Source organism: Paroedura picta, chromosome 10 (assembly GCF_049243985.1).
Source record: "Paroedura picta isolate Pp20150507F chromosome 10, Ppicta_v3.0, whole genome shotgun sequence".
Classification (NCBI taxonomy): Eukaryota; Metazoa; Chordata; class Lepidosauria; order Squamata; family Gekkonidae; genus Paroedura; species Paroedura picta.
The window spans coordinates 76,562,059-76,577,146 of NC_135378.1; the positions used below are offsets into that span (position 1 = coordinate 76,562,059).

The 15,088-nt window shown below is 46.2% G+C and overlaps 1 protein-coding gene across 6 annotated transcripts in view; it reads right to left on the minus strand.

Moving 5' to 3' along the window:
• Positions 1-15,088, minus strand: part of HERC3 (HECT and RLD domain containing E3 ubiquitin protein ligase 3) — a 54,230-nt gene that overhangs the window by 18,355 nt on the left and 20,787 nt on the right. For all 6 annotated transcript variants that reach the window (XR_013224936.1, XR_013224935.1, XM_077300906.1 and 3 more), the window contains exons 4-12: positions 14,100-14,259; positions 12,896-12,972; positions 9,845-10,066; positions 8,468-8,559; positions 7,477-7,607; positions 6,013-6,173; positions 3,920-3,996; positions 2,090-2,214; positions 1,082-1,141 (exon numbers count right to left, since the gene is read on the minus strand). Coding sequence is in view for 4 of the 6 variants with exons in the window: in XM_077300906.1 (XP_077157021.1) it covers positions 1,082-1,141; positions 2,090-2,214; positions 3,920-3,996; positions 6,013-6,173; positions 7,477-7,607; positions 8,468-8,559; positions 9,845-10,066; positions 12,896-12,972; positions 14,100-14,259 (1,105 nt within the window). In the remaining 2 variants the exon portion in view is untranslated. The remainder of the gene's footprint in view (positions 1-1,081; positions 1,142-2,089; positions 2,215-3,919; positions 3,997-6,012; positions 6,174-7,476; positions 7,608-8,467; positions 8,560-9,844; positions 10,067-12,895; positions 12,973-14,099; positions 14,260-15,088) is intronic.

A 15,088-nucleotide genomic window follows, 5' to 3' on the forward strand; every position in this document is an offset into this window, starting at 1 on the left:
TTGGAAAGATGTGTATGGTGGTCATTTACACACAGAAACCCTACAGCAGATGAAACAGTAAACACATTAAGACCTAAAGATTCATTTCTTTTTTTGATATATATAATTTTTTATTTTCCCCAAAAGATAGAAATAACATAGATACATATAATAAACATTAGTGAAGCAATTATTTATAATCTAAGCATATTCAAACCCGCTCCTTTCCCTTCTGGTTTACTTTTTTAGATAAGGTTCAGATAAGGACCCCATTGTTCCTGGAAGGCTTCTTCTGATTTTCCATTAACCATTAATGTCAATTTAGCCATCTTGGCGAGATCTGCCAATTTGCTCAGCCAGTCTTCTATTGACGGTAGCTCATGCGTTTTCCATTTCCTAGCCAGGACTAATCCTGCTGCCATCGTTGCGTAGAAGAATAAACTACAAGATTCATTTCTTCACTGGTTTATACAGGTTTTTCTATGTTCCCCACAGCCACACAACAGCTGCAAGTCACTGCTTCTAAATAAGAGAGGTCCAATTGGGTTGAAACAGCACCACAGAGGGAGGAAGGATTCCGGGCTTTCATATGGAGTGTGTGCAAATTCAGTGAAATAACTGCCCTCCCCCCGGCACAGTTTTTGCATGAGTTTTTGCTGAAGGGAGGGGGAGGCAGGAGTCTTTCTTTCCCCCATGCTGCTATTCGAAGCCCATCTGGGCTCTTATTTTAAGGAGTTCCTCACAGCTCCTGTATGACTGCGTAGAGCATGGGGAAACGCAGGCTTTAAAATGTGACGTTACATGTCACTTCGTTCGGCTCGGTCTACTAATGAAACAATTTAACTTGGAGACTTGAATGCGCCTTAATGGTTGTGTTTTGTGTTTCCCAAGCAAAATCTTGAGCAGGTAACCTCTCTGTGTACATCACAGTCCCTAATGCCAAGCTTGGGGATTGGCATCCTGTTAACAGAGGAAGGGGCATCAACGGCAGAAGGTCTCATGAGGAAGAGGCTCCATCAACGCACACGCCGTGCATGACGGAGAACATTTTTTGTGTTGTGTCTCCCCACCCACCCCCAGGGCGAAGATTTTGGTCACTTACTTCTTTTCTAGGAAGCTCCCGTTCCAGCATGCAGCGGAAGACAAGATCTGCACAACCTCACTGCTTAGAGCAAGAGGAAAGAGACACCAAGAGACCGGTTACAAGCCTGCATTAATGCATTTCATTTCACGTTCCATTTACCGTGCTCTTCCCTAAAGAGCTCAATTGCCCCCATTCCTGTATTCCTTTAGGCAAAACTGTTGTGAATGAGAGTGGGGAAGTATGGCTGAAAATGTAACAGCCATGCGCAAGCTGTGCAAAGCAGCTTCAATGTATCACCCAGGCCAGCCTGATCTTGTCGGAAGCTAAGCAGGGTCAACCCTAGAATCATAGAATATTATTCTGTGTTGGAAGGGACCTCATGGGTCATCTAGTCCAACCCCGCCGCATCATGCAGGACACCCACATCCCAATCTCTCAGTGTTTGGAAGGGAGACCACCAAGGAATATCAGGGTTGTGATACAGAGGTGGGCAAGAAGAAACCACCTCCAAGCGTCTCTGGCCTGGAAAACGCTGCAGAGTTGCCATCAAGTTAGCTGTGACATGATGGCACATTCAACCCCCCAAATCATACTGCTCTGTTTAGATCTCTTGAATACCTGCTGCACATGTGTGTCTTGTCCGCCAATTGTTTCTATGCAAGAAATTACCATAAGATTCTTCAGCATAGCAGAGGACTAGTTAGCGCAGGGGTAGTCGAACTGCGGCCCTCCAGATGTCCATGGACTACAATTCCCATGAACCCCTGCCAGCAAATGCATCCTTCAAAGAAATCTGGAATTCCCACGGCATCTCTTAAAATGTAATCCCGAGATCCTGGAAGACTCTTTTTTAAATAATCTGGGGCAGGGGTGGGTGAACTGTGGCCCTCCAGATGTCCAGTGTTTGCTGGCAGGGTCTCATGGGAATTGTAGTCCCTGTGTTAGCAGAACAGAACCATGGGATTCAACCCATTACCTTTGGCCACTCCCCCTCTTAGAAATACAGAACAGAAACAACCACCGTACTTTACTGAATTGGGATTGTTCCTCTCTGACAACTTGTGTCTCCACATGTCAATTGTTTCATCATTAATTGAACAGGTGTAGTCACTTTGATTTATGGCTCGGAAATCATCAGCAGGCACAGTTTTCTGTAAGAAGACATAGTTCATAATATTCAGAGAGAGATGATGACAGATGGCAAAACAGTTCCATAATTCCATCCCGAACTTCTCCCATAATGTTTTCTTGCCTCTTTGGCATGCATTCTCGCTGAGCGTGAAGATTCAGTGCGGATTTTGTGATGTTTCCGGGCAGCTCCCCTACATGAAGGTCATTTAAGTCTGATTTCCTGCTATGTGCAATAAAACTCCAAGCGCTGCTAGGTTCACATAGGCAAACACCCTCTCCAAGATATAAGAGCTTCTGGGTTGGGAGTTTTAATCGTGGGATGTTTTACATTTTGATTATGAATGTTTTAATTATTTCGCAAACCGGCCCAAGCACGCTTGCAGAGAGGAGCAGTCAATAGTAATAGTAATAGTAATAGTAGCAGTAGTAATAGTAATAGTAGTAATCATAATCGTAATCATAGCAGCAGCAGCAACAACAACAACAACTGCTGTAAATGCTAACTTAGATAGGCTGGATAGTAAATGGGGGAACTTTGGGAAAACCTGGGGGACGGTGTTTGCTTTCTCTCCATCCAGCCTCCTCCCCTGACCATTGCCCCAGCTTACTAAATGAGACTATGATGCTGGTGTAAACTGCTTTGTGCATGACGCACAAGCAATTAGGGTGGCCAGCAGTCCACTCGTGTTCCTTTTTTCCTTTCCAGAGGCTAGAAGGGAACTGACAATGTCTTTAAGGAAGTGGAGGCAGGGAAGTGGCCAGGAACAGCAGGGAGCTGTGGGACTAGCAAGGGCAGGCAAAAGGCAGGAACAATTTCATTTTATTTCTTTATTTATATTTGTATTTGTTTTCCGCCCTCTCTCCTGAGATTCAGGGCAGATTACAGCCATATGGATCGGCATATACAAAAGTAAGACACAAAATAGACATTTAAACTCATTGAACATTTAAAAAATATTAAAAACCCCAAAATAAAGACTAGAATTGCCCCAGGAGGATAGAGTCAAATGGGGAGCCATGTTGGTCTGAAGTAGCACAATAAAATCAGAGTCCAGGAGCACCTTTAAGACCAACAAAGATTTATTCAAGGCGTGAGCTTTCGAGTGCAAGCACCCTTTGTCAGACGTCACTCGAAAGTTCATGCCTTGAATAAATCTTTTAAAATTGCCCCAGGCATTTGGAAAGAGGCAGGAGGAGGGTCACATGAAGATCCCTTTTGCTGGTCTATCATACAGTTTGGTGGATTTCTGGCAGATGTTTTGGTTTTGACGTGCTTTTGCCAGGTGACTCTGGGGGTAGGGTGGGTGCATTCATACGTGACACAAAACTGTATTTAAGACTAACTACTTCCAAACTGTGTAAAAAGCAGCTTCAAAAATACCTGCAAATAAACAGGCAGGATAATGCTTGGTGACTTACACGGAAGTTGCATGCTAGTTCCAGGAACCAAATTTCTCCCAAGGGAGGGTGGGAAGAATTTTTCCCCCAGGGACGCTGAGATACTCATTTTCTGCCGTTCCTCATCATGCACTGCCCTTCCCTCATGACTTTACTGCATGCAGCAGGTGAATGTCCAGACTGGGAAATCCCACTAAACACAATGACTCTTTAGGAAGCAAGCTCTCATCATGCACAGAGGAAAGACAGGCTAGAGTCCCCCAGCAGCATCCTAGAATGAATTCCACCCCCAGCCCCCCTTTTATGAAAGGAAGGACTTCACATTACCTCCCTTTCAGAGCAAAGAACGTACGTCTGGTCTCCTCCAGAAAAGATATGCTTAACGATGTAATATTTACACGGATCTGTGAAGAAAACAATATGCGTTAGCAGTGGCTCAGTAAACATACCTGCTTCCTAGGAATCACGAGGTTGGACCCCGTACAATATCTCTCCTGACTGAAGGAATTCCCATCAGTGGAGTGGCATTTCTCCACCCCTGCCACCACCCTTGGTTCAAAATGCCCACTGAGATGTTGCTCCCTGGGGTCAGTTGAGATACAGGAACAGCCCAAGAGGTCTGTCTGGGAAGGGGGGGATCCAACCCACAACTATAAAAAGCAGATTTTAGTAACCCCTTTTGGCTCTTGCATAAAACAGACTCGGAGACAGAGCGTAGATGTGTTGTGTGAGTTTTGCCCTGAGCAGTTGTAGTGTCCCTCTATTCATTCTGCCCCAACTTTATAAACGTTCTCTTATTTACTTAACCGTTGCAAGACCTGGTTAATAAATTAGTAATTCCTCATTCACTCTGCCTGGATTCTTCATGCTTCACGTTTGGCCGTACAATAGGGCATGCCCCAGTGGAAGAGGGCATTGGTGGTAAGGGGAACAGTCTGGGCTGTCTCCAATCAAACCCTAGGGCAGGGGTAGTCAACCTGTGGTCCTCCAGAGGTCCATGGACTACAATTCCCATGACCCCTTCCAGCAAATGCTGGCAGGGGCTCATGGGAATTGTAGTCCATGGACCTCTGGAGGACCCCAGGTTGACTACCCCTGCCCTAGACCCAGAAATCTGGAAGCCAAGAACATCCTTTCCTGCTCCAGGGCTGAAGGAGGAAGAGAAGTGTGTGTGGGAAGGAAGGGACTTCCCATCCTGGCAAATCCCACCCAGTCCCAGGATGCCTGGCAAAAGATAAAGGTTACCCTGAATAGGAAATAGGCTATGAACACAGTTCGGCCTTATTGCAACTATAAATTCCATTGGTTAGCCAGTGGTTACCATAGAAAGGGCCAAGCCATCACAAATACTTTATAAGATAATCTGCTTTGAAGCTGGCTACTGCCAGGGCATAATTTAAAGAAGTACCATAAATTAGCAATCCCCAACCTGTGGGCCGCAGACCACATGTAGTCTGTCGACTAATTGGAGGTGGGCCGCGAAGGACGCCTTCTCCCCCCCCCCCCCCGGGCCTTTACTTCATCCCCCCCGGGCCTTTACAACACACTTTGGGTGTCATTGTCTCCCATCACTCCCAGATGGGACAATCTCGTTGCAGAGAAACAAGCTCAGGGTTCCCATTGATTTGTCATTGTCATGAGTTAAAATTTCCATGAAAATAAAATGTTCCTTATGCTCATTGTTGTGGCGTGTCTGTATCTTATTTTGAAGGGATGTTTAAACATTACCATAGCGATCAGAGACCGTTAGGGCAGTGGTTGAGAGTAGAGGAGTAAACTACCCCCCCACACACACCAGGCCTCAGTAAAATTGTCAAGCGTTGAGTGGTCCCCGGTGATAAAAAGGTTGGGGACCACTGCCATAAATGATACCTCTGCTTCGAGGACAGAAAACACAAGATCAAACTGAGGAAGGCAAACTGGAGGGGAGGGCTGACTTTGCTACAATATGCCTGCCTTCTGACAGGGAGCCCTCCTCAGAGAGACCAGCCTCCTTTCAGGAAAAGCTCTGAGGCCAAAACACACACTGACCATTTCAAATGATTCAGTTCTCGCAGTGCCAGCTTTACGAAAGCCTTGTTTTCATGAGGGGAGCCGCAAGCGCAAAACAGTCTCTGGGTGTAAAAGTCAACAGAATCACCCCTCAATAGAATGTAAAAAACAAAATGCACGTTTTCAAACATCTTCTCAAAGTATGGTAAAGTAAGATTTTTGCATTCTGTCACTTCATTTTGGTGGGCCTGGAGCTGTCAAGGCAAGGTGCAACTCCTCAAAAATAAATGGGTGACCTGGCCATGAATCTGGACCATAGGAGGACATAAAGGCCAGGTCACACCCTGACTAATGTCAGCTCAGTCCGGCTTTCAGTCACACGGGAGCCAGTGCCTCAGCACTGCCCATTCACGGCCAGCTGTACTTGCCTGTTGTACCCAAGTGTTGTTTGTTGTAGGCTGCCCACTGGCCCTTTACTGGGGAGGGCCATTTCAGATTGCAGGTGTGCCCAGATCCTAGCTGGCCTCTTGCTCCACAGCCAAATGCATAGATAACTCCTGAAGAAGGCACAAAGGCGACTGTGTGCTGCCTGCAACAACCCAACCAAAATGTCACTCAGCACATGGACGGTATGCAATATCTTACTCTTTACGTCAGTTTCTTACAAGCAGGAAAAGGTTTGGTTGGTTATTCTTTGCAGCTCCCAACCATCCCACTCTTTGAAATGGCTTTTTACATTAAGCTCTAGCTCAGCTTTTATCAACTTTCTTATTATTGAGAAACCCCTGAAGTATTCTTCAGGCTTTGAGAAGCCCCAGAAGTGGTGCAATCGTGCAGAGCTGTGGGCATGCCCACCTGGGGCCCCTCCCCTTCCCGCCCCCTCCAGGCCCACCATTGGCCGTTTTGGTAGGGAATTGGGTCAATATGACCATATATGGTCCTATAACTAAATAAATGTTTAACAATTTTTTTTAAATACATAATTTAACTCCCAACCATTCGGGAAGCCCTTCCAGGGCAGTCAGGAAACCCTGGTTGAGAAAGCCAGTTCTAGCCAACTTTATGATTTTTTTTAAAGCTGTTGAATGTTTTGTGTTGTTCTTAGGCCTTCAGGCTGTGTTAATTGTTCATGAGCAGCCCAGAATAGCCTAAGCAAGCAAGGTCAGCCATCAAGGAAGTCCAGGGCTGCTCTGCAGCAGAAAGCAAAGAAATCTCTGCTTGTCTCTTTCCTGGAGCATCCCACATTTTGACAAAAAAAAAAAAAAAAAAGGCCTAACAGCTGAAAAAAAAAACGTCAAGCCTTTCAGCTTGCCATTCTGTCATGCCTAATAAGGCAGCAGATCCAATTAGGCCAAAGAGAAGCAGCCACCCATATGAGGCTGAGGATGAGCCCCATCAAAACCAATTGGCTATTTTACTTGGGCTCAACGTTGGGAGATGGATATTCATCTTCAGTTGCTTAACACACAATACGTCCAGTCCCTGCCACATCCCCACAAATCTACCGGAGGGAGGATTGGGACCCAGAGCCGAAAATTTCAGATGAGGAGCTACTAATTTTGTGGCTAAATCTAAAATGGGCATGAGATGGCGGTATGTCATTTGAATCCTAATTAAATCTGAAGACCCCGAAGATGTCACCACACAATCCACCCTCTTGGCTACAGGAACTGTTTGAGGTGGTGGGGGGAAAAATCAAGAGCAGCAATGATGAGCCAAATTAGGAACAGTCTTGAATACCGAAAACATATAATGTAGCACGCCTTAGTGAGTGGCGACATGACCCAATGGTGACCACTCAAGACTGCAAGCATTCCAACTCCTCCTTTACTCAAGGCCTAATGACACGGTTACACGGCACACTGGTGAAGCAGCTCAGTAAGTCCACTCACCTACCACAAGCGATTTGGGACACCTCACTGCCCATTAGCTCCAGGACCCTTCGGGGGTTCACCTCATCATTCAAGCAGTCATGGCCGAGTTGACCAAAGGAACCTGCCCCAAAGGTGAACACGCCTCCGCTCTAGTGAACAAAGTAGGATAAACACAGGAGAAGAGAAGTTGCTCACTTGGCTGAAAAGGCAAGTCTTTTTTGGTTACAATGTGGCTTGCCTCATCAACCAGGCCAATGGCTACAGCAGAAAGGCATCCCCAGTTGCATGCATAGTTCTCTCCCCACGTACATACTATGTTCCATCTACACATGAAATATTGTGCTAGCTTTCTGTGTGGAAGGAGTTGATTGTGGATGGGGGGCTGAAAGAGACTGTTTAATAAGTGCTTCCCTACCCATGTGTGAGCCTCTTGTGGCACAGAGTGGTAAGGCATCTGTCTGAAAGCTTTGCCCATGAAGCTGGGAGTTCAATCCCAGCAGCCGGCTCAAGGTTGACTCAGCCTTCCATCCTTCCGAGGTTGGTAAAATGAGTACCCAGCTTGCTGGGGGGTAAACGGTAATGACTGGGGAAGGCACTGGCAAACCACCCCGTATTGAGTCTGAAAACGCTGGAGGGCGTCACCCCAAGGGTCAGACATGACTCGGTGGTTGCACAGGGGATACCTTTACCTTTACCTTTTACCCATGCATGTGCACACACACATACACACACATTCTCTGGTGCTATAATCCATTAAAGCAGCACACTTTGATGTGTGCATCGGCCAGGTCATTGTTTGTCTGACTGAATGGTATGTGAAGGGCATACACTTGAGATACTTTTTAATATTTTATTTATTACAAACAACTTCATACCTGTATCTCTGAAGAAGGAAATATGGAGAAATGGGAGGACGCAATTCTAAATGAGTGGTGCTAAAACAGATGGGGGGAAAGCTAAAGGAGCATCAGTGCCTCCAAGAAATTCTGGCTGTTCTGTCTCTCTTTACCTTTGTGAGGACAGCTGTGTGGTCATTTCCGCAGCTAATGTAGACGACCATTTGAGACCGCAGGAGCTTCACGTGGCACGGGGACTCCCGATCTGCATCACAGAGAAGACAAAAGCATGTACCACAAGGATGTTGTCGTGCAGTCCTGCAAGATTCACAAGGCAGCTTTAAGTACGTCAACTTCACATAACCCCATTAAAAAAATTATGGAGCTATACATTTTATCAAACAGCTAAAAAGCATTCAAAGTAATCTCTCATCGGCTCTACTAGAAATAATATTATATATAGTAGTGTAACACAGCTGGGCCCTGAGTGGAGGAGGGGTGCTATATAACAGGGCCAGCCCCAGAAATTAGTCTACTTAAACCTCTCACTGCTTAAGAGAATTCTGGAAGAAGGGCTTCTTTTTGGGGGTGGTGGGATTTCCAAATAATTTCTCCCTCTCTCCCTCTGACACCTAGTGATTCCTCTTGGGACTTCAGCCTGTTTTTCCTAAATTTAAACAATGGAAATATATGGTTATAAGGACTGAGATGGAGGAAGCAATCAGAATTGTTATACTGCAGCCCAACTGGGTGAGAATTAAATTTCAGCCTTCATTCCCAATGGGTTCAGGGTCAAGCGTGATCAGAATCTGTACATGGTTCATATAACCATCATCAGTGAATGGTGAAACAAGAGGATTATGCTTGTACCTGCCAGGAAGCCCAACTGCTGTAGGGCCTTGGTGCTACTCTGCCCTGCTTTGCCAGCATTGTGCTGTGAGAGATTTACTAAGCAGGCATAGTGACAGGGCCTGCATAGGTGGGAGCACCAAGACTCTGGGGTTTCCTTCCCCAGATGTTAGTCCAGTCCCTTCCCCTGAGCATTTTAAACTTGCAAAAACCACTTTCATGCAGGAACTAGTTTGTCCATAGCTGGATGCATGCGGAGAAGTGGGGAATGTAACCTGTTTTTACAGTGCAATAAAATCAGAGTCCAGCAGCATCTTTAAGACCAACAAAGATTTATTCAAGGCGTGAGCTTTCGAGTGCAAGCACTCTTCCTCAGATTATGAACTGACCATCGCGACAGTAGGAATATATAAGCAAAAGTTAATCCAGTTACATTAGTAAACTGTGTCACGGCACCCAAACACAGCTACATGATAACTCCCATAGTCTGAGGAAGAGGGCTTGCACTCGAAAGCTCACGCCTTGATTAAACCTTTGTTGGTCTTAAAGGTGCCACTGGACTCTGTTTCTCCAGATTAGCATCCGCTAATCTCCATGACTCTACCATGCTGGCTCTGAAAAAAGACCCAAGTTGCTCCACAGGAAGTCCTCCTCCATTTCCAGTCAGAATTTCACCCACCCCAAGTGGCTCCTCAGAATACCTCGTTGGTCACTCAATCCCAGCTGTCCTGAGCTATTTTTCCCCCAACCAAATACAGCTCCTGAGCGAGAGAGGGCGAAGCTGTGTGCTCCTCCTGCAGCGACTTGCGCCAACGGGATCCCGTCGAGTGACTTCACACGCTGCGGACTCGGCTGAGAGGGGAATTCTTTGCCCAGCCCCAGCTGACCATAATTGTTCTGCCCCCACGCAAAGAACTGTCCATCTGCAGGGGGGGAAAAAAAACAGAAAACAAACAGTGGCAATCAGAAAAGTCAACGCTCGACAAGGTCATTCTGCTGTGAAAAAGGGGGGAATCCTGTGGTGAAATACCTTTGCTTGTGTTGACTGCATTACTATCACCAAACCAGATTTAACGGAGTTCTCTGCTAGTCTTTGAAACAGGCGTCCTCAACCAGGTTGTCGTGAAACCCTGGAGGTTTTTGACGGCCCCGGAAGGATTTCCTGAATAGGCGGCGGTTAATTATTTTTTTAATTTGGTAAACATTTATTAGGTGAGGAGGAGTAGGAGGAGTTGGTTCTTACATGCTGCTTTTCTCTACCCGAAGGAGGCTCAAAGCGGCTTACAGTCGCCTTCCCTTTCCTCTCCCAACAACAGACACCCTGTGAGGGAGGTGAGACTGAGAGAGCCCCGATATCACTGCCCGGTCAGAACAGCTTGATCAGTGCTGTGGCGAGCCCAAGGTCAACCAGGGGCTGCATGTGGGGGAGTGCAGAATTGAACCCGGCTTGCCAGATTAGAAGTCCACACTCGTAACCACTACACCAAACTGGCTCTGCTTCCCGACCATATTCTGCACGATTACTACGCTTCTGGGGTTTCTTCAAACCTGAAGAACGTTTCAGGGGTTTCTCAGTGTTAAAAAATGGCTGCTTTAAATGCAAGCTTTGGCCATGTGAGGCTCTAGTTCAGGTTGGGGCCAAGAAATAGATGGGAGAAAGCCTTTACTCTTTCCGTCCTCCCATGGCTTTGCTAATTGAAATGGGGAGGGATAATGCTATTAGCTCCCTGAAGGAAATGGCATTTGGTAAAAGAGTGAAACCTCCTCTCCAAGGACAACCGTAACTGAGCAGAAAAACACACTGGGATGAACCAATTATTTCTCTCCTGGTGATTCGTATGTTTTAATATTCAGAGCGTGAGTCCAAAAGGACCTTTTCAAATCTCACCTCAGCCATGAATTTACTAGGTAGCTTTAGATATTTATTTATTTATCATGGCACTTTTCTCTCAGGCTCAGGTCCCCCTATGCAACATGAGAATCCTACTGGGAAACTATAACAATACCGGATAATGTGCGGCCTACCTTAAAAGGTTGTTGTGTGGATTTGCAAGATAACACATTAAACGTTTCAAAAGCTCAAAATAGGCTATACCTTATAGAGAGAAGGCAGAGGTGACTGATAAAGCATGTGCCTTGCATGTAAACAGGCCCAGGTTCGAGGCCAAGCACTTCCAGTTGAAAAGATTCCAAGCCGCTAGTTAGGAAAAACCCCTTCCGGAGAAGCCGTACAAAAATGCTTATTATCAGCAGCAGCAAACCCCAGCAACTGCTTGAGGATGCCATGTGAACAGGGGCCAATGTTTCTGCCCAGGTGGCTTCAGCCTGTCCTTTTCCATTCCTGCTTCACATCTTCCCTTCCTGCCGCCCTTCCTCCGGCTGTGATCAGACAGGTACTCACACCACATCCTGCTAAGGGATGCATAAGGCAGCAATGATTCAGGGATTACACCTCTGCATTTAAAAAGGCCTGATTCTTCAGGCTGCAAACAGAAGCCATTAATCTCCACCCTCCTCTCCTCCCCATAATTAGAGAGTCAGGGAGGAGCAGCTGCTAAGATCAGCCTAAGGATGGAAGCTTTTATAAATGCAAAGCCTTTGTGGTTATTAAACCTCGGTCCAGAGAGGTGCCCTGTGTGGGCGAGGCCTGCTTGGAGACGGCCCCCTTGGAGCACTCAAATGGCTTCAGCCAGCCTGATCATAGGAGAAACCCCTGTTCACTGGCACAAGAGATGCTCTTCCTACAGGAAGCCCTAGGTCCAATCCTCAGTCCCTTGGTTATAAAGACAACCGAACTAAGACAGGCCCGCCTCCTGACAGAAACCTTGAACCTCTGCGGTCAATACTGAGCTAGATGGACGACATCCTGAATTGGTACAAGACAAATTTCACACTTCCATATTGTTGACAAGTCATCTTTGTGCTTCGGCTACTTGTTACTTACATATTTAGTCCATTTTTATCCTGCACTTCCTCTAAGGAGTTCCACGCTGTGTACCTTGCTCTCCTCTCTTCCATTTTATGCTCACCACACCCCTGTGAGAGAAAGTGATTGCCCCAAAGTCACCCAGGCAACTTCGTGGCAGAGTAGGGATTCAACCCCGGGTCTCTCAAATCCTCTCAGATCCCTAACCACTACATCAAAATGGCTCTCGGATAGAAATCCTTGCGGTTACCGCAAATCAGGCCCTCTTAGAAATAGCAGGTCTGGAAAGAAGGTCACGGGCCTTCCGGAACCTTCCCCTTTTTGCCATTTGAACAGAGGAGGCTGTCTTCTCTCAGCAGAGCTACATACTGATAATTCTAAAAATGCAAGCTAGATTCAAATGGGTAGCCCTCTTGGTCTGAAGTAGCACAATAAAATCAGAGTGCAGCAGCACCTTTAAGATCAACAAAGATTTATTCAAGGCGTGAGCTTTCGAGTGCAAGCACTCGAAAGCTCACGCCTTGAATAAATCTTTGTTGGTCTTAAAGGTGCTGCTGCACTCTGATTTTATTCTTCTGAAAATGCAAATCGTTTCTGAATCTTAAGTCAAGCCAAGACATGAATTTTACTACGCACAGATTTATCTGCAAGGGCCCTCTTAAAAGACGAAACGCCTCCTGTGGGGAAGTAGAGACTGCATACCTCTTCCCAGCCTGAGATCAACCTATGCGTTTTTGCAAGTCCTTCTGCTATCCCTTTCAATAAAGCTTGGGGCTCAGTTCACTGAGAGTTCAACCTGTTATTGCATGTGAATACGGTACAATACCAGCTGCAAGAGCGAGGCAGTGCCAATTGCCACAGGAGACCTGCAGGATCGTCTCTTGGTTCAGCTTCTTGATTAACCTAAACCGCAAAGCAATTGGACTTTTTAAAAAAAATAATCCGAACTGGAGAGAATCTGTCAAATTTTCACGAGGGCCTGTGCTGCTATGAACGCAAGGTTTAAGCAGGACAGTTTAATAAGCTCGATATCGAGGATACAAAAATATCTCGTTTACATTCAAAAATAGTGCTGCCCAGTGGCATTGATGGTATAATCGTGAATATTGCTTGGAGGGGCCTGAAAATATATTATGTTACAACCACGTCTATCTCTTTCATCATCTATCCTGGGGATTCTTAAAAACTGCAGTCCCTGAGGTGCTTTTAGATGACGAAATACATTAAAATATCTAGAGGTTTCTGACACAAACTGATGGGGCAATATTTAAAGAGCTTGTCTCTTCAGCCATGCAATGCAGAAGGGTGAGGTTTTCCCCCCCGTAGGCATACACATATTTGGGGAATGTGGCTGGTATAAAAAACCAGAATAGCAGCAAACCAGAAAAGTAGATTGTCACTATCACAAAGTTGGGGAACCAAAAAATAACCCTCAGGGGAATGCAACTTTCAACTTTCCCAGAGGACCTTTTTTTTTTTTCACTTCTAAAATGTCTTCCCTGACTTTCATCCTTAATACAAAACCTACCCTCAATAACATCAATAGAATAAAACATAAATAATACAACAATATCTAATCTTCCCATATCCTCATCTTGAATTTGAGTTCCTCCCCAAACCTGCTGAAACAAAAGAGGTTTTTTCCCCTCTTTCTAAAAACACCGAAACTGAAGGTTTCGGGCAGACCTGAAAAATGGGTTCTTTTTGGGTCTGGGCCAGAGCCGCTAAGGCCCCACAACCTGTTTCAGTGATTGTGAAAAAGAACATCTGACGCTCTCCAGGGTAGATGAAGGATAGGAAAAATTCCCTAGGCTGATTCTGTGAAAGCTTAAGGGGGTGGCAGGTTACAGGGGGTGAGTGACAAGGTTGTGAGTGACCTGCATAGTGCAGGGGGTTGGACTAGATGTAAACCGCCCAGAGCTGCAAAGAAACGGGCGGTATCAAAATCTAAATAAATAGCTAAATAGATGACCCAGGAAGCCCTTCCAACTCTATTATCCTATGATTCTATGGCTCATGGTTCTGGTTACCTGGGGACAGCCACTGATTCTTCCGTACTAGTGAGTCCCAGCTGGCCATCACTCCCCGCGCCCCAGGAAAAGAGCTGGCCTTGGTCACTGAGGGCCACGCTGTGAGCCTCCCCGCAGGCGACATGGATGATGCGCTCATCTGCTAGACTGCAAATCTGCTCTGTGGAAAGAAAGAAAAAGGGGAACATCAGCTGAAAGCAACAGGAGGCCTCTTGGCCGGTGACCACTGCAGAGAGCAAAGTACGGACAGAGAGATGGAAAGTGCTTTGAAAACCTCTTGCATAAGTAATATCATTTGGTCCATACTGATGGGAAACAAGCTGGTCAGATTCCCAAGGAGCCACTGCAGCTCTAAGAGGTTTTTTCCCTCCCTTTGGGCAGGATCCAAGGCATTAATTGAAGCCCTAGATCAGGGGTAGTCAAACTGCGGCCCTCCAGATGTCCATGGACTACAATTCCCAGGAGCCCCCTGCCAGCATTCGCTGGCAGGAAGCTCCTGGGAATTGTAGTCCATGGACATCTGGAGGGCCGCAGTTTGACTACCCCTGCCCTAGATAGCTTGGCAATAAACAACCGGGGGAGGGAGGAACACGGGAATGGGGAGAAGTGGCAGCAGAGTGACACCATTTCCAGCAAATACCAGAAGTGAAACTACGTTACCAGTGTGGCATCAAGGTGACACTCAAAGATTAGATAAATCTTGCAGGGGCGGCCAAGCTGCGGCTCTCCAGATGTCCATGGACTACAATTATTATGCGCCCCTGCCAGCATGGCCAATTGGCAGGGGCTCATGGTAACTGTAGTCCATGGATAACTAGAGATCTGCAGTTTGGCCACCCCTGCATGAAACACGGTGACGATTCCAGGTATTCACTCATGCATGCTGTTTATATTTCCATGTCTGATTATTGAGAAAGGCGGTAATGCCAAAGCAAGTCTGGTCAGTGGAGACATTGGTATGCATGGATTTTACTGAGGCTATGCTATAA